This window comes from Takifugu flavidus, chromosome 13 (genome assembly GCF_003711565.1).
Source record: "Takifugu flavidus isolate HTHZ2018 chromosome 13, ASM371156v2, whole genome shotgun sequence".
NCBI lineage: Eukaryota > Metazoa > Chordata > Actinopteri > Tetraodontiformes > Tetraodontidae > Takifugu > Takifugu flavidus.
The window spans coordinates 1,029,305-1,052,285 of NC_079532.1; the positions used below are offsets into that span (position 1 = coordinate 1,029,305).

General features: G+C 46.8%; 2 protein-coding genes across 2 annotated transcripts; one reads left to right on the forward strand and one right to left on the reverse strand.

Annotated features, from left to right (window-relative positions):
- Window positions 1-12,519: 12,519 nt before the first annotated feature.
- Window positions 12,520-15,302, forward strand: rxfp3.3b (relaxin family peptide receptor 3.3b). The gene has a single exon (XM_057052666.1). It carries the CDS (start codon window positions 12,801-12,803, stop codon window positions 13,962-13,964), a length of 1,164 nt encoding a protein of 387 aa, XP_056908646.1. The 5' UTR covers window positions 12,520-12,800; the 3' UTR covers window positions 13,965-15,302.
- A 683-nt stretch (window positions 15,303-15,985) lies between these two features.
- calml4b (calmodulin-like 4b) lies at window positions 15,986-21,570 on the reverse strand. Its single transcript, XM_057052668.1, has 5 exons — window positions 21,488-21,570; window positions 21,381-21,411; window positions 17,860-18,000; window positions 16,864-17,052; window positions 15,986-16,793 (listed from the first exon to the last, which is right to left on the reverse strand). Exons 1-5 carry the CDS (start codon window positions 21,488-21,490, stop codon window positions 16,693-16,695), a joined length of 465 nt encoding a protein of 154 aa, XP_056908648.1. The 5' UTR covers window positions 21,491-21,570; the 3' UTR covers window positions 15,986-16,692.
- Window positions 21,571-22,981: the final 1,411 nt, after the last annotated feature.

Here is a 22,981-nt window from a genome sequence, read left to right on the forward strand (position 1 = left end):
TGCATTCAGTAACCTGGGTCACTGAGGTTGTGACCTCCACACCTGTCTTTCACCACAGATAAAACATTACCATCAAATCAAGAAGAAAAATGTATCTATATAAAATATCTGAGGGAATAGTAGCTTCAATCACTGATTGTTTACATGCTTGTTTTGTGGCAGAGGTGGGCTTATGGATCATCATTAGCCTGTCCAAGCTGTTTTTAAAAATAAGGTTTTTGTTTAGGGAATCTCCTGCTGCAAGTTTAATGTTGCAGTTTAAATGTATAATTGAACGAACGACAGTGTGATTTCAAATTATTGGCGGAGAAACAGTCTAAAAAAGTGTAAAACAGATATTTAAAATAAGATTGCTAGCTGGAAGTGCTAGTTTTAATGAGCTGTCAGATGAGAATTCTGTGTTTTGGAAAGTGTTTGGGCATTTAAATCATTTTAAACAACTGTTTTGGAGCATATCGAAAAATATGAACTTTTCTCATTTAATCCATCATTCAATAAATAACTCCCACAAATTCAGAGAGACAGAATCAAAGGCTGTTGTTAAAGTCGGATCTGCCTGTCAGGATTAAACAGCCACACAACAGCAGTCAAATGCGCTATTGCCTTATTGACTGAAAAGAAAAGCCAGTTTGATGCTTCGGGCAATGAAGAATCTGAGATTAAAAGATAAAGAAGGCAAATGGGGAGTTTTCTACCTGTTGCTGGAGGGGCTATTGCTGCTGCCTCATCAATACAGATGTTTTCTAAGTACAACAAGCTTCTAATGAGGTCCGGTTAATTAGCTGAGTGGTTCTTTATGATTCTCCACAGATATTATTGAATATTCCAGGATGAGTGTTTCATTAGTGTGTCATAAACAAAGCAGAGCTATGCTAAAATCCTGCTAACCCTCTTAACCTCCTAGAATAAACTCAGGAAGTCAAAGATTCTTACTTAGCATTACCAGATAGCCCATTTATTATTTTCTAGGAGATGTGCACATGGTCATTATAACTGACACAGGGTTTTATTTTAAAAATCAAACTGTTTTTGTCAGAAATGAACTTCCTGTGAGAAAATGAACTTGATGTGTAAGAGCTTCAAAATCATCAACATGTTGCTGTTAGCAAATCAGTTCCAGTCTGGTGCAGACTAGGTTGACAAGGTTTTGTTCCTGTTTGTTGTCGTAAGTAAGAGCGTTGAAAGAGTTTCTGAAGTCAAAATGTCCAAGATTCTGGAAAAAGCTACAGGCAAAAACAGCAAGAATGCACATGGAGGAGGTGTGAAAGGTCGCAACTGTGGAGGGAGCTGCTGTCACACAAGAAAATTAAAATGAAGACAACAGGGTCGTCAACAAGGAAGATAGCATAGGAGAAATGTAAATTTATTCTGATTCAACTTCTGTTATTCTCACAGCTTCTATTCCCAGGAGCATCTCTGCTGTTTCTGCTCTGTCCCCCACACACATATACGTGTGCACGTGCACACACAGTCTTTATAGGTGTGGTCAAGTCATGTGACACTCTGATGGCACTGACACAACCAGCCTGAAGTCAAATCTGAGAATAAACCAGGATGAAATTTCCAGAAGCTTTAATTTCATGATTCATTTCACGGGTTTAAGGAAAATCTGTTTTGTGTGTGTGTGTGTGTGTGTGCGCGCGCACATCCGTGTGTGCGTGCGTCCATGTGTGTGTATGTGTGTTGGGGGCATACAAAAACTGCTATTAAAATAAGATGAGCTGAAATGAAAACCTCAGCAGATGATGTTAGCTTCAGCTCTCATGGAAGAGCAGCTGGAGGACAGAGGTTCTGGTGGAAACAGACTCTCAAAGGTTCTCTGAAGTTCTCAGGGTCTGTGTTGTCTCTGTGATCAGCTCATTAGCCTTTCAGTCAGCATCATGGTGCTGTTCCAGCCTTTGAGGGTCAGATCAGGTGGAGGCTGATTTTCATGTCTCAAAAGGCTCTTCAGAGAGAGTCATCATGGAGTTTACTAGATCCCCCCCCCACACACACACACACACTCCCAAGGAGGCCGCGGGGGTGACAGATCACGCCTGACAAAGGCAGGAGAAGTGTGAAGCTGCAGGAGGAAGACGGAGAGATATTCCTGTTGGTAGTAAATAGACTCTGAGTCATTTCTCTTCCATAATTACCCTTTGGTCAGAGTCGCTGCATCTGGACCAGGAGGAAACATCTGAGGATCCACACAGATCTGACTGGGTTTCTCATTTGTTTGAGCTCTGATGGGACTGCTGGTGTCAAGGGCCTATTTCACCACTCTGTTCAGGTGCTGTTGAGGCTGTGTATGTCTAAAAAATGCAGTATCAGAAGGGAGGCAGAAAGGAAGTCCAGGTTTAACTGTGGGGTTACGTTATGGTTTAATCCAGATCTTGAAGGTCTGGATGTTCACCAGGGTTCTGCTGGACTCTGATGATGACCTTACTCTGCGGGGCCAGAGATGAATAATTTAGCCACCCACCTCATTATTACTGCAGAATATTAATTCAAACACACTGGTCCAAGCATGCGCTGAGGGGATTCCCATTAAAGCTCAGCTTTCCTGCATTCCAGGAGGTTTGATGGTCCGACTGATCTCATGCAAATTTAAACTCTTTTATTTTATGTTACCTTTGATCTGGCTCATTTGAGCCATCAGAATCGGAATGTTCCATCTGCTCTGGGTCTGTTTGTTCCCACCGGTTCCACCTCTGACGGATGATAAGAGCTTGCAAAAGATAAGAATGGTTCGTGTTTTCCAGATACATTCCAGCCTCCTAGACTGTTTCCAGAACACAGGTGGATGTCCTCAGATGCTTCATACCTGTGTCATTGTTCAATAGGGGGGCTGAAGGGGATTTCCTGCTGCTGTTGCTCATTTCCTGTGAGGTGGGAACATTAACTTCCTGTAGCCATAGTCAAGCGGGCAGTGAAAGCAGCGCAGGAGCGCAAAGAGTCTAGGAACCTGTCGGGTTCCTCCAGACGCTCCTGCAGCTCCTCCAGTGTGTGTTTATGTTTCTGCCGGCAGCGCTGCTCATCTGCTTTAATGAACAAACACAGATAAGCAGGTAACACCTGCCATCGGAAAAAAGCTGCTATCAGCTGCCTGCTAGTCTGGCCCCCACCTCCCAGCGTAACAGCGATAAGGGGAATTACTGAAGTCACGTAATAAAACAGGGCTGAGAGGATGGACAGTGAAGCTATTGCCTGAAGCTAAAGTTTGAGGATAAAGTTTGACTTTCAGCTAAAAAACAAGCAGCTAAATGGAATAGCTAAACTGACTATATTTTGGATAAGGACTGGAAAAACAACCCTGACTCTCCATGTTAGCAGGTGAAAAGCTAGTTCTTGTCAAGTTAACAGCTGCTGAAGGCCACCATCTGAAAATCAGAACATGACAACAGCCCATAATTCAGCTGATGGATGTTTGTGGTCAGAGCCTACCTCACGCTACCAAACCTGCTGGTTTGGAGCGTGCTTGCGTGTCCCTCGACTGTCCTCAATCTGACTGATTCACATCTGACACAGCTGGACTCTGCAGACATCTCTTGGTTTATTTCCAGGTTCACACACAGGTGTCGTCTCTGTTTACATTTTGGTTTGTGGGTTTGTTTGAGTAGTAAAAGCAGAAGGTGTGGTCAGATGTCTGCGACCTTATGGACGCCCCATCAGCCCTTGTATCTCCGCACATATTTTCATTTTATTATGACACTAACGAAGACCAATATTTAGAGAAGGCACACTTAAGACCTCCTAACAGAGATTGTACACAGAAAACACAGCCGGACAGCAATGAAACACACACCCAACACACATCCAACACACATCAAACAAACACCACTAGATACTCTAGATAAGCGCAATTGCATCCACACACTCACAACCCAAGACTCAAAGTACTGGTTAGGCCACTAGTCCGCCGCGGTGCTACCTAGTGTCCCAGCGGAACTTCCATCTTAATTGAGAAGCTCTTCTTAGACATTCACATTCAGACAAACAGGAAGTTCTTGATTGATAATGGAATTTGTTTGAAAAATCAGCCTGTTGAGACAAATCAGAGACAAGCAGACACTAATTAGCATTTGTGCCGGTAGAGGAACGTGCGTCTGTCACCGCTGACACGCTAGTGATAAGCTGATACCACATGATCCAGCAAGAGATTAGTGAAAACAAATGTGACCTTAAACAGGTTGTAGCAGAAAAATCTTTAAATGAGCTAAGCTGAAGATTAAATGAAGAAGGTATTTCCCATGGTTACCAAATCTGAGGTGGAATGTGAACATGTTAATCAGACTTCACAGTCAGGTGAATCACCTCTGTAGGTGGTTTGGAAGTGAGCAGAACCTGCAGAGACGCTGAGGGACGACTTCAGGAGCTTTTATTGAAGTTCTGCTCTAGCTGTCAACGCCGTGATCACACTTATCTCTGCATCTCCCATAATAACAGGAGAGAGGCTCCTGGCTCCTTTATCTGCACCACACTAATTATGCAGGTGACGTGGTGATAACGTCATCCTGAATGGTTTCCAGGAGAGGCAGATGATGCTGTGGTGTTGGAGCAATTAGCAGCTCCTCAGCTAGCTTGTTTATCTTTTTTTGTACTAGTTCCTCCGTATGTGTTAGAACTTTGGTTTCATCGATGCCCTGATGGAGACAATGATAAGTGAGGAGCAACACTGTTGCCTCCTGACACGGAACTAACTAAACCAGGCAGTGGTGACGCCTGCAGTCAGCCACTCTCATTGTCCTTCTGAAGACAGGCAGCAAGGCTAATTACTTTCACCCAGCTCGGTCATCAGGTTGCCAGGGAAATGAGGGTTGAGCGGCTGTTTCGTGTTTCCTTCCCCAATTTCTATTTTGTTGACCAGTTTCTGCAAAGCTAAAGCTCATACAAAACTCTGAGGAGGAGCTTTAAAACCCTGGAAGACTAATTCATCTGAAAGCCTGATGTCCCCCAGTGGGGGTCTGAGGCGTGAGTGTGAGGAAGGGATAGAAGCATATCAACTCAAAAACAGAAAGAGAAAAAGGTGTGGAAACGCTGGTGGACCACAATCAACCGGAGCTGATTTTGACCTCACAGCTTACCCTGCTAACAAAACACAAGCGGTGCGGCAGGCAGGAAGTTCCTTTACACGAGGAACAGTGTGGCTGGAAAAAATCAGGTCATTCAAAAATCCCTGACAGAGTGGGGATTCTGTGGAGCAGCTCAGGTACTGAAGTGGACGTGAAGGCCATACGGCAATGCTGCATCAGCAGAGCTGCAGATCATAGAGATAAACAAACAGTGAAGTGCAGCTCGTCTGGAGTTTATCTCCAAATACACAAAATGCAGATGACAACAAGACTGATGGGAGATGCTGGGGTGAACAGATCTAGAGGGAACCTCGCCCAAATCTGCCTGGACAGCCGTTAATACACATGATGGGATGGTAAACAATAAAAACAGCATTTTTAAATTTTTTAAGTTAAAGTGATGTTACGAACAACTTCATGTAGGTCTGTGCTGATGGGACTCACAGAGAACTGAGCTGAAGCTCCACGATGGCACCAGATCTAAAGAAAGAACAGAACAAGAGTGACTGGTGGACAGAAAACAAATGTAAGGAGACAAATATAGGCATCGATCAGAGGCAGCGCGGCAGTTTGGAACTCAACAGTTTGTTCTGCCCAATGGCCTTGCTAATGGGAGTCAGGGCATTGACCGAGAGATTAGCATCACAGGCTGCAGCGTCGCCATAATTACAGCAGGAGAGCCGAGAGGAAGGAGAGCCCGAACAATCGTCTGGTGCCTTTAATCCATCAGAGACAATTACAGACTCTTCAAAGAGAGCTTAGCCGAAATGCTGCGGTTCAATGACACTAAATTACCGACGTTTAACTTTCACATGTTTTTGACTCATTGGTAAAATGGAATCATTTTGACGATTCAAATCATTAATAATACGAATAATAAAGATTGGAGATGCGGTTGAAGAGACCAACTGGGCATCAAATGTCAGTAGCGCGGCATCATGGGAGAATATGTTTGAAGTGGCTGGTCTACATCAGCGTCCTCGCAGTCGTCTCCACAGGCGCCTGAAAAAATCAACGCTGAGCCCTTATCTCAACTCCAGGGGAGGAGGAAGGACACAACAGTGCCGCTAACCATCAGAGTACAGCGCAAACTGCAGGCTTCATGGAATGTCAGATAATTTTCTGAATTATGAACTTCTAAAATGCAGAAAAGACAGAAATGTTCCTGAGGAGGCTGATCTTAAAAGGGCCAGAAACTAGAATCACATACAGATGTGCTCAGAGAAAACGATAAACTTCTTTTTAGCACCTTGTCTGACACACAATGAGAATATTTGCTACAAATCGTCAAACATCAGCTATATCATCCACAAACTGGCAGCTTCCATCCACATAAATCCTGCCCCCTACTGGTTTGGGGGGTCACGCCAATTGAGTTTGGTTGAAAGTCCTGCAGCTTTTCCAGTGAGAGAAGTTCAAAGGTTCAAAAGATTTTATTTTGGCTGCTAGCGTCAAAGACAAACCAATTATGAACCAACAAAGGACCAAATAAGAACCAAAAAAAGACCCCAGGACTAGACATCATTTGATGTGAATCTAATTAAGATGTTTGGATTGATCTACAGGTTTCATGAAGATGAGAAATTGGAACAAGTTTTCTTTTCTGATGGGTGCAGGTGGGACCAGAACATCTAGAAACTGATCCCAGCTCAGAGAAAACAGTAGCTGTCAAGAAACCATGATGGAATTAAGAAGAAGAGATGGAAGATCCACACATGTAAATAATGAGGGTGGAGCCACTCAGCAGAGGCGAGGAAACGACCAACAAAGACAGGAAGTGTCAACAAACAATAGAACACAGAGAAGTAAAAATGAACAACAGCAAAATGACAAATACAAACGAGGAAAGTTTTCCCGAATGTGACAGAATGTCGGAATTTTAGAACTTTAGATCGGGTTTGGGTGTTTGCTCTTCTGATGCCTCATGCAATGCAATTCTAATTTGCTGCAGATCAGAGAAGAAAATCAGACTTTAATCTTCAATTGATCCAAATTTTCTCTGAAGATGGAGGAAATTAATGAAAACAAACGTCTTCATTTAAATGAACGACTTATTAAAACCGGGAGCTGCTTCATATATTGATGTTTCTGAGCTCAGATTTTTTTAAAAAACAACGTCCTTTCAAGAACAGAAAACAGAAGCTGCTGAGAACTATCTGGATGCTCCGATTAGTGCTAACAAGTCTGTGCAACATCCCTGTCTAAACCACTAGGGGTGCTAATGTTGGTTAGCTTCAGGATGTTTGCCTTTTTTCAGGTTTTTAATTGATTCAAGTCATTAAAACCATGCCACAAAGACTTAAGCTGATAATTACTTTAAATACTCAAACACAACAGGAAATGCCAACAAGAGAAGAGAATATCGTGATACGTCTCATCGGCTCTTTCTCACAATATCAACACTTCCTGTCGCATTTGAATCTGAAGTAATCAAATCATATCAATAATCAAACGAGCAGCAGGAGTAATCTAATAATCAATGATCGCTGATCGAATGATTGAATCCTGTTGCATGCTGGGTATTTAAAGGTCTAGTAGTCTCATCAAGCAGGAGGCTAATTATTTCTGCCTAATCAGTTATTGAGTGACAGGTTTTTAGCCCCCTGAAGATTTTCATAAACCAGAGAGAAGAAGAAAAAAGAAGATTAGAAGAACTAAAGAAGAGAAAAATACAAGATGTAAACCCCCTCAGCTGTTTGGTTCCAGAGACTCTTTTCTGATGTTTGATTGGAACAAAACCAGAACAGGGACACATATGACCCAGCTCTGACAGGAAGCCCCCACCAAGATGACAGTGGCCACCTTTAGTACATGAGATCCAGTTAAACAAGCAGCCAGTGGGAAATATCAGGCTTATACGGTATACTGTAGGCTTAAATAAGACCAGTCAGACCAAAGCTGTGTCGGGGAAGGAAGGTTTTTAGATCCATAAAAGGTTCTTCAAAGAGGCAAACTTTGGATTTCTGTCCAACTAAATAAGGATTATAATGGTTACTAATGATTCACTACTAAAATGAGGACATTTTGTCTGGTCCTCACATCTTCAAAAGTGTGTTTGAGGTTTCTGGTCAGGTGTCAGAGGTCAGGGTTCAGAAGCTTGGGGAATAGGTCTCACAGAGACAGATGTGTGTGTTTCTGCCAAATCTGACAATTTTGGCAGCAAAATCAACAACCAGAAGAAAGAAAAATCTTCCTGAAGCATCAGAATAGTTTGTTCAGTTGTTTCACTGCCAGCGGCCAATGATAGAATCCAGGTCATCAAGAATAACAAGAGCTTCAGCAGCAGATCTGATCGGATCAGGACTTCACTGTAGTTATTTATTTACAGAATTTGTGCTGTTCTCCGGCTGATTCTCCATTACAACATCAAAGCTGCTGCACATGAATGAAAGATTTTAGCCTCTCAGCTCAACTTTGATCAAATATTTGCCAACACAGTTCCCACGGTGACATTTATAGTCTCCGTCTGAAGGTTAGAAAAGCACTTTCAGCCTCAAACCCTCAACCATTGTCACTCCTTGCTGCTGTTTGTTCCTGCTTCAGTGCACCTTTACCATCACAACTTCTCTAAAATTCTTTGGAAAAACATCTGATTTACAGAAAATGAAAACAAAAAGGAACAAAAATCTCTTATAGCTCCGCATTAAGTGCAAATAATGCCAATAAACATAAATGTTGCATCTCACAATAACCTCAAAACCCCAAATTTCTACATCAGGGGTTTGAAACATACACATAAGTGTAACAGTTTTTCAAAGGGTTCATTTTAAGATGAAAAACTAAAGGAAATAATGCTTGGATGAATTTACATATGTTGGATCTGGGTGTTATGTCCTTGTTTCTCCACAGAGCTGAAACATTCCCTCCAGCTCATTATCTGTAAAGCTAATTCACCATAACGATGCAAAAGTCGCTCTGACACATATTTTCAGAGCAGCTTGTTAAATATTGATCAGATCTTCTGGACAGCTGGAACGATAAAAGAACTTTATTATAAAATGGGGAGTTAGCTGCTTGATTAGCTTCTGAGCCAACACAAAGATTAACTGTAGCTTTAGCGGAGAGCTGCCCAGAGCTGCTATCACATATGTAACCTTCAGCTAACAGCTGTATTCACTGAGCTGGAGGAGAACCTGACCCTCATCTAGTCTCCTGACACCAACCAACCATTAGGGACCAGCTAGGCCCCACATGAAGGATAGATCGCCGTGTCAACAGTCACACACACCGTCCTTCAAATGGACAACAGAGGAAGGCCGACCTTTCCTGGTGGCATCATCCAGCTGTTCCCCACAAACGTCTACTCATCACCCAATGCTCCAAACATGTGATTCAAGCCCTCTGATGAGGACCACGGGACCATAGTCAGATTCATGTATTTGCAGTTAAACTGGACATTTGTCTCATCAGTTGGCCTAAAAATGAATACATCTTCTACCTGTTTAGCTTTAAAAATATAATCAAACTGGTGCAGACGTCAGAATCATGGTTAAACCACAGAATGAGCTGCTCTTAGACAAACACAGGTTTATGTCCTGTCCATGGCGACGATGGTGGGAACAGGAGGATGTCCCGGTTCTTCTGAGGTTTTCTCCCTGGTTCAATGCCAAGAAGGAATCCATACATGGATGGGTGGATGGGTGGATGGATGGATGGATGGATGGATGGATGGATGGATGGATGGATGGATGGATGGATGGATGGATGAAAATGGCCTGTATTCAGGGCACATCAGTCAGGCATGTCTCTGTTGTCTTATTTCTTGTTGGCTTCCTGATGTAGCCTCGTTGATCACAGAGTGGGTCGGAGCCACAGTAGTTACAAACGCGTGACTGAGTGGTTGGTTTCCACCATTTAGGAGAATTGAAACATCAGCTCAGATTAAATGAAGGTTTATGTCTTTAATCTGAAGACATCACCAGCGTCTCCTCGAGCGAGGGAGTGTGAACATGTCTGCTGCTCTTATGTCTCTGACAGATTCCCACTGTGAGACGTATTTTCAGATCAAACATCTCAGCTAATTCTGTGAAAAATCATCTGCAAAAGTTTTGGAAATTATTTTAGTTGAATCTGCAGTACTCTTGTTTTTCTCATCCTCAAACAAATGAGAGAATAAAGAGATGAAAGGAAGGACGAGGAGCTCAGGCGGGACAGGACCAGGATCTCGACCCCTCAGATCTCCATCTATTATCTGCTCTGGTGAGACGTTGGTTAAGCAGGTCTAATCAGTGTCAGACTGAGGAAGTTTTCAAAATTTGAAATAAAACTTTTTTCCATTATGTGAAAGTGACATCAACAAAATGCCATAAAACAGGAGGAAACCCATGGGTCCTCCAGAAGTAGAGACACACCTGGATGTCCTCCCAGAGCTGGAGCAGAAATCCAGGCAGCTCCTAGACAGTCTGGTCTCTGGTGTGATGTATGGTAGGTATGTGGCTAAAGGGCTGCTGTTGCGTCTGTCTCCTGGTGGACTGGTTCATCTCCTGGTGGATTGACCTTTGTCTGGGTGGACTGGTCTGATTCCCGGTGGACTGGTCCGTCTCCTAGTGGACTGGTACATCTCCTGGTGGATTGACCTGTGTTCTGGTGGACTGGTCTGATTTCCGGTGGACTGGTCCATCTCCTAGTGGACTGGTACATCTCCTGGTGGATTGACCTGTGTTCTGGTGGACTGGTCCGTCTCCTGGTGTATTGGTCTATGTCCAGGAAGACTGGTCCGGCTCCTAGTGGACTGGTCCATGTTCTGGTGTACTGGTCCGAGTCCTGGTGTACTGGTCTGTCTGCTGGTGGACTGGTCTGTGTCCCTGCATTTCCCTCTGGTGTTCTTGTATCCCTTTGCTGTCTTGAGCAGGATTGTGCTCATGTTGCTTGAAGGGGACATCTTTCTGCTAGTGATCAATGAATCAGATCTCTTTGTTATTGATGATCATGTTCCAGCTGTACCAGATTTTTCACACCTCCAGCTGTTCCAGATGTTCAGGTTCTGACGTCTTTGCTGCTGCCTGGATGATTTTAACTGTTCCAGCTCCAGTCTGATAATTCTGAACCTGGAGCCTCCGGAGGAACCTCACACAGGCACTGAGGGGCTACTAACTCAACACTGGGGATCGGACCCACAACCTTTTGCTGTGAGGCAATAATGGTGAACACTGCACCTGGTGCATGAATAATGAGTCAAGGAGACAGGAATCACTTCCCCATCACACTGGGACCCCAAAGGGACACAGCATATCTTTTCTCCACATTTATTCCCTTCAACCCCTCAGGTTCTATCAGAAGGTTCTATCAGAACTCTTGCCTATTCTTGGCAAATTGACTTTGGCTCCAACACATCCACTGCTCTTCTCCATCAGAAATCAGATCTGCCAGGAAATTTCTTTTGTTTTCCCTGATCTGATGATGAATGTCAGCAGGAGCGCTGGGATGGGGGGTTGATTTTTGCTCTGGTGCCTGCAGGGGTCCCCAGGGACCATCCCTCCCTGCTCTGTAGTCCATGTATAGAAGGTAGTCTTGAAGTTCTCTGTTCTCTATATGAAATATTAAGCAACAATACAATATTCTCCCTTCACTGTTTGCTTAGCAAATGAGTTTGTCATCTTTCTGGGTCAATGCTGGTATTCTTTCCCCTCTTGGCATTATAGACTGCTCGCTTCTGAGAAGTCTATAACAAAGTAATAAAGTGGTAAAACAATAAAGCAGCTGGTTGTCTAATGTCTCACCATAAAGAGCTGATTGGATCAGAGGTCATTGAAAAAGAAGCCACATTTTAAACAGGAAAGTCCACATAGGTTAGCTCAGTTGTTAGCTCATTAGTCAATTAGTGGAGCAGAAACGACTTAGCTGAGTATTTGAACAGATAATTTTGAATATTTCCATCTATTTCACCAACACAACTGGCTTAAGCCCACCTTTGATGGTTAGCTGTAGCTAAATTGTAAAGTGCTAAATGCTAACATGTGCAGGCTTCTGTACTGCCTTTTGTTTTATCATCTCCGAAGTCAGAACAACCAGCACTAAATGTTTTTGTAGCTCATATAAATGTAGAACTGGTGTTACTGATTGACTGACACAAAAATCTACAAGTGTCCTACATGTGTGTTGAACAGAAGACGCTCAGTTCTTTTGTTATTTTCATTACTTCTAACAACAGAAATTTTATTAACCTGCTGAATCACTGTTGAGTTCTGACCTCAGAGGGGTGGAGCTAAACACCTGGAAGAGGACAGAAGAAGAGAACAATCAAGCTGGTGTGTTCATCTTCCTGCAGCAGCATGGAGCAGAATGAGACCAGGACTGTAAACCTGCTGAGGACATTACAGCCACAGGCTCGGCAAAAAGATTTCTAAGGTGAGAGTGTGTGAGAGACAGACAGACAGACAGACAGACAGACAGACAGACAGACAGACAGACAGGGGCTAGTTACATTCCATTCCAGAGAGAGACTTATATTGGGATAAATTTTTTGAAATTGTAAAAAGAACCCTGCACGTGGTCCCCAGCCTGGGGGGCGGGGGGTCCGTCCATCTCTGGAACCGGCACTGTGCTCTGCCGCCAGTCTACGTGCGTGTACGCGCCTCCCCTGGAACCAAGAGGATAAAGGGCGTTGCGCGCACACGGAGCCGCGTATTACCGTAGCCGCGGTGATGACCGCAGAGTCAGAACACTCGCGCACCGTTCCAACATGCGCGGACGGGACTTGACGAACTTGTCTACGCGGGAAAGTTACGGACACCGGGAGCGAACGGAGTGATGGCGGAGCAGTGGATAAACAACGGCTCGTCCTTCTGGAACCGCTCTGCTGCGGGACCGAATCGTTTCAGCAGCCTGGATGACATCGACGTGCTCGCGGACGGCTCCCCAGCGCTGCGCATCCTTATCTCCATCGTGTACTCGGGAGTGTGCGCCGCCGGGCTGGTGGGGAACCTGCTGGTCTTCTTCCTGATGAAGGTGCGCCGCGGCAGGAAGAAACGCTCCAGTATCAACCTGTTCATCCTCAATCTGGCAGTGACGGACTTTCAGTTCGTGCTGACCCTCCCGTTCTGGGCCGTGGACACGGCTCTGGACTTCAGTTGGCCCTTTGGAAACGCCATGTGTAAGATCATCCTGTCGGTGACCGTGATGAACATGTACGCCAGCGTCTTCTTTCTCACAGCCATGAGTGTCACCCGCTACTGGTCTGTAGCCTCGGCGTTGAAGGACCGGACACGGCGGCGGGTGTGCCCGGTGCGCTGGGTCATCGCCGGGCTTTGGGTCTCTGCCACCGTTGCCTCGTTGCCCACCGCGGTTTTCTCCACCGTGAAGAGCGTCGCCGGAGAGCGGCTGTGTCTGTTGGGCTTCCCGGACGGCCAGTCCTGGCTGGCGCTGTACCACCTGCAGAAGATCCTGTTGGCCTTTGTGTTCCCCATGCTGATCGTCACCGTGTGCTACCTGCTGCTGCTGCGCTTCGTCCGCTTGCGCAGCATGAACAACAACCATGTGAAGCGGAGGTCCAGGGTGACGCGCTCTGTCACCATCGTCGTCCTTTCCTTCTTCGTCTGCTGGATGCCGAACCACGCCATCACCTTCTGGGGCGTCCTGGTCAAATTCAACGTGGTCAACTTTGACAGGACCTACTATATGGTGCACACGTACGTGCACCCGGTGACGGTGTGCCTGGCTCACACCAACAGCTGCCTGAACCCGGTGTTGTACTGCCTCATGCGTCGGGAGTTCAGGAAGAAGATGAAGGACCTGTTCTGGAGGATTTCATCGCCCAGCGGCACCAACTCGTGTCCGCTGCGTCCCTTCTCAGGGACGGTGAGAGCAGAACCGGACGACTCGCACATCGTGATCCCACTGAACAACATGGAGACGGAGAACTGCAGGATTTCCGTTCTGACGGACCAGTGCGACACATACGCGGTGCACAAGTAGAGGAGACGACCATCAACTCGACATGTTACCCACAAACTGAGATACCGATTGGTCAACACCGCGCACCAGCCGCCGGAGTTAAAACACCACAGACAGAGGAAACCATCAGTCCTAGTGCGTTTGAGACACGACAGGACTGTAACGTGCGCGCAGCAGCCGCGCGTAAAACCACATCGGCTGACCTGCGGGTGCTGATGGACTCTCGGTCCTGGGTTGGTTCTGGGTCGGTCCTGGGGCGGGTTCCTCGTTCAGAGCAGATTTGTTCTGTGTGTTTGTGGCCTCGCGTTTCAATGTATAAAGTTTGAGTATCAACATTTGTGAAAAGCACGTTTGGAGAGTGAAAAGTGTTTGTGCTGTGCGTCCCGTGGTGCGTTCATGTTCCGCTATGCGCAGGCGGGTGTTTATATCCAGAGGCCTCTGAGCTGTCTGACTCCCCAAACAGGCTGGGGTTTTATGGGAGAAGCTGAGGAGGGATGTTTGATGTGACTGTTGGCAGAGGAGGATCAAGCCTCAGTCTGTGTTTGGAAATGTAGAAGTTATCTTTAAAACAAAGATCTTTTATTTCACCCTTTAATCTTTATGTCCATCCTGCCTCTAAAAAAACTGTTTTACACCAGTGACATCAGACAAAACCCACATTTGTTGAACGTCTCTATTTTAACACATATTTTCATTTATAAAAAACCATTTGTACATGCATGATAAACTGTGCCTTTTGGTTTGTTTCTGTCAGTTTCCCATGTGGCTTTGCAGCAAACTGCTGATTGGTTGTGTTTCCCTGCTCCCTGATTGGTTCAGTAAGGTCACGCTTACAAAAAAGCTATCCAATCAGCACTGAGCTGTTGGTCAGAGTGGGCGGGGCAAATTCGCCTCATCAGGTTTAACTTTAGAGATAATAAATGTTTGTGTATGGACTGTGTGTGTTTAAGTGTAGTGACATTAGCAGTAGATTAGCTAAGCCATGCATTAAGGACACTGGTTTGTTGCGCTGGTTTGTTTTATGTTGGTTTGTATTTTGTCAGTACTTCACCTTCTCAGTGATCCAGGTGGAAGAAAATGCTTCAGATTCCATCCGTTTCTACTATGATTAAGCTCTGACTGGGAACTTCTGATCCACTTCCTTCAAACCATCTTTTTTTTCTCTGGTCAAACATGAAGGTCCTCGGAGGAGCATCGATCATCCAGTAGATGTGGATGGGCAGCAGAAAACACCTTATTCTGTTTGTGTCTCTGTTGTCCACACAGATGTTTGGGAAAGGACATGCGTTTTTCATCTGTGTGAGTTCACGAACGTGATAACATGTTTGATTCCAATAATAAAAACACAAAAGAGCTTCATGACATTTGTTCTGTGAGTAGCTTCAGTCATCACAGTGTTGCAGAAGCTTCTCTTTCCATAAAGAAGTGCCTGTAAACATACATCTGGACTTTGTTCCTGCCGCACGATCCTGCAGATGGAGCAGTTCTGTGACATAACACCAGAGACAAGGGAAGCAGCTGGCCAGGAACACACACACACGTGGTGGGTAATGGGGTCAGCGATGTTCGAGTGGCAGCCTGTGATGGGTTCAGGTTTAACAGACATTCAGCTGTCAGGTGGACGCACAGGTAATTTCCTGCTGACGTCATGGTAACAGCTGCTTCAAAGTCTGAAAATGAAGAATCTAGTGAGACTGTTGGTGTAAAATCACATCCGTCAGTGACGTTCTTATCAACACACAAACACATGCACACACACATGCACACACACATGCACACACACAGGACTAAGTCTCCATCTGGCCTCAAAACGTAGTTGTACAGTTGTATAATATAAATAAATCCACTTCTTCTAATGTTGTACTGATGCATTCAAATTTACACATCACATAGTGAACAATGACCAATCACAGCTGATGCTGCATGTAGCCAACTTTCAGGGGAGGAGCATATGGGTTGCTCTCTTATATGAGTAAACCTGTAATTTGGTGATAGTGCGTGTGTGCGTGCATGTTGTTGATCTAGACTTCAATCAGACGATCAATGCTTTAATGTTTTTATTCGACTCTGGTTCAATAATTAATTTCTTTGGGCCTGATGATTAATCACTGTGATTCCATCAGAAAAACAGATTAACTCATTGGTAACACAAAAGTGACACACAGGTGAGAAAGAGGAGGATCATCATTATTTCAGCTTTTGAGCAGCTGAGGAAGAGGAGCCACTCCAGTCAGATTGCTGCTGGGCCCCTCGGCTTCACCTGACAGCGATTTATTGGTTCTACTTTAGCGTCAGTAAGTCACATGATGTCATTTGTCTTTCTGACGTGTTTTCTGTCTGATAAATCTTCAAGTTCCATCCTCCAGCAGCGGTTCTGGTCTGGTTTCTGAATCTGAATCCTGACCTGTTATATTTTCCTCCAGAACTTAAAACCAAATCTGTCCGCGGGTGAATACGGATGGAAGATTTCACAGTTTTGCTAACAGGAAACGGCAGAAAGAGCTCCGGCTAAATCAACTGAGAATCATTGTCATGCAGTTTTAGTAAAGATTTTACCTCAAAGGAGGAAAAGAAATGAAAATTAGCCCAACACAAACATGAGCTCACAGTTGTGTTTAGGGAGGAGATTTGATGCTAAATGCTAAACAGCTAACTGCTAGAAGACTCCAGGTCATGAGAAGACCGGAGGAAAGCTGCTAATGCTAATATTATATGACAGAAACACAAAGATGTGCTGATGTTGGAGATATCAGTGCCTGGCAGAGGAATGTCGGGTCACCGCCTTGGCAAACTGCTCACAGTGGACCCACCCATCGGCACCAACACCCGCCGCCTTCAGCAGCTCATCCACTGGACAGAGAAGCGGGAGGAGGTGAGATGAAGAGATGCAACTGCACAGCATCACTCTGTCGGCTCTCACCCTCTCCATCGGTCAGTTTCTCTCCCAGGCTGGTGAGTTTGGCCCTCAGCTCAGACACCAATATGAAGCCTTTCTGCTCCTTGTCCGCCATCCTCATGGCCTCCAGGATCTCCTCCTCTGGCGCCTCCTGCCGGAGCTGCTGGTGCATGATGCTCAGCAGGGTGGAGAAGTCCAACTCGCCACTCCACTCTGCAGTAAGCCCAGTGAAATGAACCACGTTAATGTCACAAGACGTGCAGATTAGACCAACTGCAGGAGGGAAGGTTGGGGCAGGAGTGGGGAAGAAAGGTAATATCGCGGTGGGAAAATGAAATGGTTTCTTCAAATAGTGGAGCAGTAAAAGTGGATGGCAAGCACAGCAAGACTGATAAGCTGGTGCACATTTAAACACCATGAGTAGATCTCCTGGAAGGTGAAGAGATAAAGATGGCAGGTACATACTGAATTTCCTGCCAGCGTAGACAAAACAAGAGAAAGTCAAACAGCCATGACCTTTATGACATTTATGGAAGTATAACATAACATTGGATGATGGAATCACTGAGGAATCTTCCAGGAGGAGCAAGAGAACCCAATGTGGATCTGGAGATTAAACGTAGCTGCTTTTCAGCTCTAATTAGAATACAGCATAACAGTCCAAGGAACGTCTCGTTCCGGAGAAAAAGTAGGCACATTAGGAGGAGGAGGCCAACATGAAGACCATCTGACTCCGATCACACATATCAGCCGTGTCAGGCCCACCACAGGGTGCCATGGTAACGCTGATTTTTGCTAAACTGTGTTTGTGGTTGTGTCTCCGGATGCAGCCGAACGTGAAACCACATTTCACGATTGATCTGATCTGACATCAAAAGGGTCAAGACTGCAGAATAAATGGAGCCTCCCACAACACACACACGACGATCAACGAGTACTTCACGAAAGATTCATATGAGACATTGACACTTGTGGTAACCAACAGGGGGCACCCACAGTATCATCAGATGTGTAGGGTACCTATTTGATGGCTCAGAAGGTGTCGCTGGACCTCGGAGGGGGTGGGGCTTGAGCCAAGGCATCGCATCACTGTGATCAGCTCTCGCGCTTTGATCTTCCCATTGCGCTGACGGTCGTACAGGGAGAAACATTCCTTAAAGTCTGGAAGGAGTTACCACAGAGCTCACTCAGCAAAGTGTTTTTATTATGGCAAAGACGAACTCAACAACAGTCAAACAGCTTAGTCCATCCATCCATCCATCCATCCATCCATCCATCCATCCATCCATCCATCCATCCTCTACCGCTTATCCGGAGTTGGGTCGCGGGGGCAGCAGCCTAAGAAGAGAAACCCAGACTTTGCTCTCCCCAGCTACTTCTTCCAGCTCATCCGGGAGAATCCCCAGGCATTCCCAGACCAGTCGAGAGACAAAGTCTCTCCAACGTGTCCTGGGTCTTCCCAGGGGTCTCCTACCGGAGGGACATGCCCTGAACACCTCACCAGGGAGGCGTCCAGGGGGCATCCTAACTAGGTGCCCAAGCCACCTCATCTGGCTCCTCTCAACGCGGAGGAGCAGCGGTGCAGAGTCCGCAATACTGCGGACGCCGCACCAATCTGCCTGTCGATCGCCTGCTCCATTCTTCCCTCACTCGTAAACAAGACCCTGAGGTACTTTAACTCCTCCACTTGGGGCAGGATCTCCTCCTTGACCCGGAGAAGGCACTCCACCTTTTTCCGGTTGAGAACCATGGCCTCGGATTTGGAGGTGCTGATTTTCATCCCAGCCACTTCACATGCGGCGGCGAACTGATCCAGTGATCGTTGGAGGTCACGGGCCAATGACGCCAACAGGACCACATCATCTGCAAAGAGCAGAGACCCGATCCTGAGGTCACCAAACCGGACCCCCTCAACACCATGACTGCACCTAGAAATTCTGTCCATAAAAGTTATGAACAGAATCGATGACAAAGGGCAGCCCTGGCAGAGACCAACCCTCACCGGAAACGAGTTCGACTTACTGCCAGCAATGCGGACCAAACTCTGACACCGATCGTACGGGGAGCGGATGGCCCGTATCAGCGGGCCCGACACCCCATACTCTCGGAGGATCCCCCACAGGACCCCCCGAGGGACACTGTCGAATGCCTTCTCCAAGACACATGTGGACTGGTTGGGCAAACTCCCATGCACCCTCGAAGACCCTGCACCCTGAGGGTGTAGAGCTGGTCCACTGTTCCACGCCCAGGACGAAAACCACATTGCTCCTCCTGAATCCGAGGTTCGACTATCTGGCGGACCCTCCTCTCCAGTACCCCTGAATAGACCTTACCAGGGAGGCTGAGGAGTGTGATCCCCCTATAGTTGGAACACACCCTCTTCTTCTTAAAAAGAGGGACTACCACCCCGGTTTGCCAATCCAGCGGCACTGCCCCCGATGTCCATGCGATGTTGCAGAGTTGAGTCAACCACGACAGCCCTACAACATCCAGAGCCTTAAGGAACTCTGGGCGGATCTCATCCACCCCCGGGGCCTTGCCACCGAGGAGTTTTTTGACTACCTCGGCAACTTCAGCCCCGGAGATATGAGAGCCTATCCCCAGGTCTCCAGGCCCTACTTCCTCACTGGAAGGCGTGTTGATGGGATTGAGGAGGTCCTTGAAGTATTCCTTCCACCGATCCACAACATCCCGAGTTGAGGTCAGCAGCACACCGTTATACACAGTGTTGACAGTGCACTGCTCCCCCTTCCTCAGAGGCCTGATGGTGGTCCAGAACCTTTTCGAGACTGTCCGAAAGTCGTTCTCCATGGCCTCACCGAACTCTTCCCATGCCCGGGTCTTTGCCTCAGCAACAGCTGTAGCTGCATTCCGCTTGGCCTGCCGGTAGCTATCTGCTGCCTCAGGAGTCCCACAGGCCAGTAAGGCCCGATACGACTCCTTCTTCAGCCTGATGGCATCCCTCACCGCTGGTGTCCACCAGCGGGTTCGGGCATTGCCGCCACGACAGGCACCAACCACTTTGCGGCTACAGCACCGGTCAGCCACCTCAACAATGGAGGCACGGAACATGGTCCACTCGGACTCAATGTCCCCCGCCTCCCCCGGGACATGGTCAAAGCTCTCCTGGAGGTGTGAGTTGAAGCTCCTCCTGACAGGAGACTCTGCCAGGCTTTCCCAGCAGACCCTCACAACACGTTTGGGCCGGGTCTGTCCGGCATCCTTCCCCACCATTGGAGCCAACTCACCACCAGGTGGTGATCAGTTGACAGCTCCGCCCCTCTCTTCACCCGAGTGTCCAGAACATGCAGCCGCAAATCCGATGACACGACCACAAAGTCGATCATCGATCTGCGGCCTAAGGTGTCCTGGTGCCAAGTGCACATGTGGACGCCTTTATGCATGAACAAGGTGTTTTTTATGGACAATCTGAGACGAGCACAGAAGTCCAATAACAAAACACCACTCGGGTTTAGATCAGGGGGGCCGTTCTTCCCAATCACACCTCTCCAGGTCACACTGTCATTGCCAACGTGAGCATTGAAGTCACCCAGGAAGACGAGGGAGCCCCCAGAAGGAGCACTCTCCCGCACTCCCTCTAAGGACTCCAAAAAGGGTGGATACGCTGAACTGCTGTTTGGGCCATAGGCACAAACAACAGTCAGGATCCGTCCCCCCACCCGAAGGCGAAGGGAGGCTACCCTCTCATCCACCGGGGTAAACTCCAATATACAGGCACTGAGCTGGGGAGCAACGAGAATTGCCACCCCTGCCCATTGCGTCTCACCATCGGCAACTCCAGAGTGGTTGAGAGTTCAACCCCTTTTGAGAAGACTGGTTCCAGAGCCCTTGTAGTGCATCAAGGTGAGGCCAACTATGTCTAGTCGGAACTTCTCAACCTCGCGCACTAGCTCAGGCTCCTTTCCCACCAAAGAGGTGACATTCCATGTCCCTAGAGCCAGTTTATGCAGCCGGGGATCAGACCGCCAAGGTCCCTGCCTTCGGCCGCTAACCAACACACAATGCACCCGACCCCCTTGGCCCCTCCTGCAGGTGGTGAGCCCACGGGAAGGGGGTCCCATGTTGCCTCTTCGGGCTGTGCCCGGCCCGACTCCATGGGCAGAGGTCTGGCCACCAGGCGCTCGCCAACGTGCCCCACTCCCAGGCCTGGCTCCAGGAGGGGGCCCCGGTGACCCACATCCGGGCAAGGGAAACTTGAGACCAATATTGTTATTCATCATTAGGGGGTCCTGGTCTACACTTTGTCTGATCCCTCACCTAGGACCTATTTGCCATTGGTGGACCTACCAGGGGCATAAAGCCCCAGACAACGAAGCTCCTAGGATCATTGGGACACGCAAAGCCCTACACCACGATAAGGTGGTAGCCCCTCCTGGGCAGCTCAGTCACATTAGTTATTGATCAGTATCAATATATCAATATATAAACAATGGCTCAAAAGTAGCAGAACTCCATTTCAAAAGCTCAGAGGAGCTGCACAGCAGGTTCCAGCGCTAATGTGCTAACATTAAATATCTCACCAGTAATCTGATCCTGAGACAGGAACTTTGCCTGGAATAAACAGAAAAGAAGAGAAGAATTGCTTCAGGCTGAAGGCAACAAGGACCAGGAGTGTGAATCATCTCACCATCAAGGCTGTGGCTGTGATCTCAGCTGCTCCGGCCGGGAAACTGATCCAGGATGTAAGATGAGGAACGCTGGACACTATGACACCGGGGGGGTGGGGGTGGGGGGATGGGAGGTTCCTGCAGGTTCTCACGTCAGCACCAGCGCTCCTTCTGCCAGTTTCAGACTTCAGTCAACTTTTTTATATCTGCAAAATTATGTTTATACCTTCAAAGGATCAAGGATCATCCAGTTCCTGTGGTCCCTGATCTCACTCAAGAGTCCCCGTGTGAGAGGACATACATTTTGAAATCCTACAGAGGTGTATGAAAAGTTCTGCTGCAGCTTTAATGCAAAACAAGACTTATGTTCATAAATCTGATACTTTCAACTTATACCCTGCTGCCATAGCAACAGCATGCTGTTCTGCCACACGTCCAACAGGTTTTTGACTTCAGGTACGTTTATTCATCACCTGCACGACCCAATTAATTATGAAACACACTCTAACAGATGTAGATAATAAGATTATGGAACTTTATTTATGTTCTGTGACCATAGCAAGGATGTGGAGACCACCAGGAACAAGTGAGGAGCACACAGGTGGAACACATGAGGAGGAACAGTCAGGACCACTCTGCAATCGTCTAAAGAGTGTCTGATTCTCAAAATGGTGTGAAGGTTGTGGTTCTGTCCCAGCCAGCAAAACCCAGCATACAAACACTTTGAGAACACTGTTCACCATGATGCTCCTCAGCTGACAGGTGATGCCAGAAATTCTCCTGTAAATTCAATAAATTCAGTCTTTAGGGCACAAACGTCCACCAGCTTAATTGATCAGAGAGAGCTGCTGGAGGAGTAGCGAGAACAAGGCTCAAGGCTGAGGCACAAAGCCCAGAATGCTTCTTCCTCAGGATGTCATCGTTCCACACCCAGAAGATCCAGAGAGCAACCAGCAGCAGAGCCGCAGAGAAGCTGCCAATCAAGATGAACCTTTTCAAGGCACTCCCATGTTCCCCATGTTCTGCTGTGAGGGGGAACACAGAGCTGGTAGAACCTTTAATGTCTGGGCATAACTGGAAGAACATTGTAGTCTGACTGTGACAGACAGAGTATATACCGCCCCCCCCCTCCTCTAAATCTGATTAACTGTGACTAATTCATACACTTTATTATTGTTAATGTTGCCATGGCAACAGGGGTGGGAGTGATGGCTTCTCAGAAAATACAAGACTATAAACACTAATCATCTGATTTGTCAATACAAGTGAGTGATGGGCAAATAAAATGGTTGTTATTAGTTTGGGAGGTAATCATCAGCAGACAAGAAGCAAATGTGATGGATTCTTATGGGATTTACAGGGCGAAAAATACTGCAAATCCCTGCTGTTTCTTTAAATCATCCTGAAGTGATTAGTCAAAACACCTGAGAACTCACTCGGTACACACACACACACACACTAGTGTGTTTATCTAACAACGGTTTCAGCTTTGAGGCAACATTTAAGATCCTTAC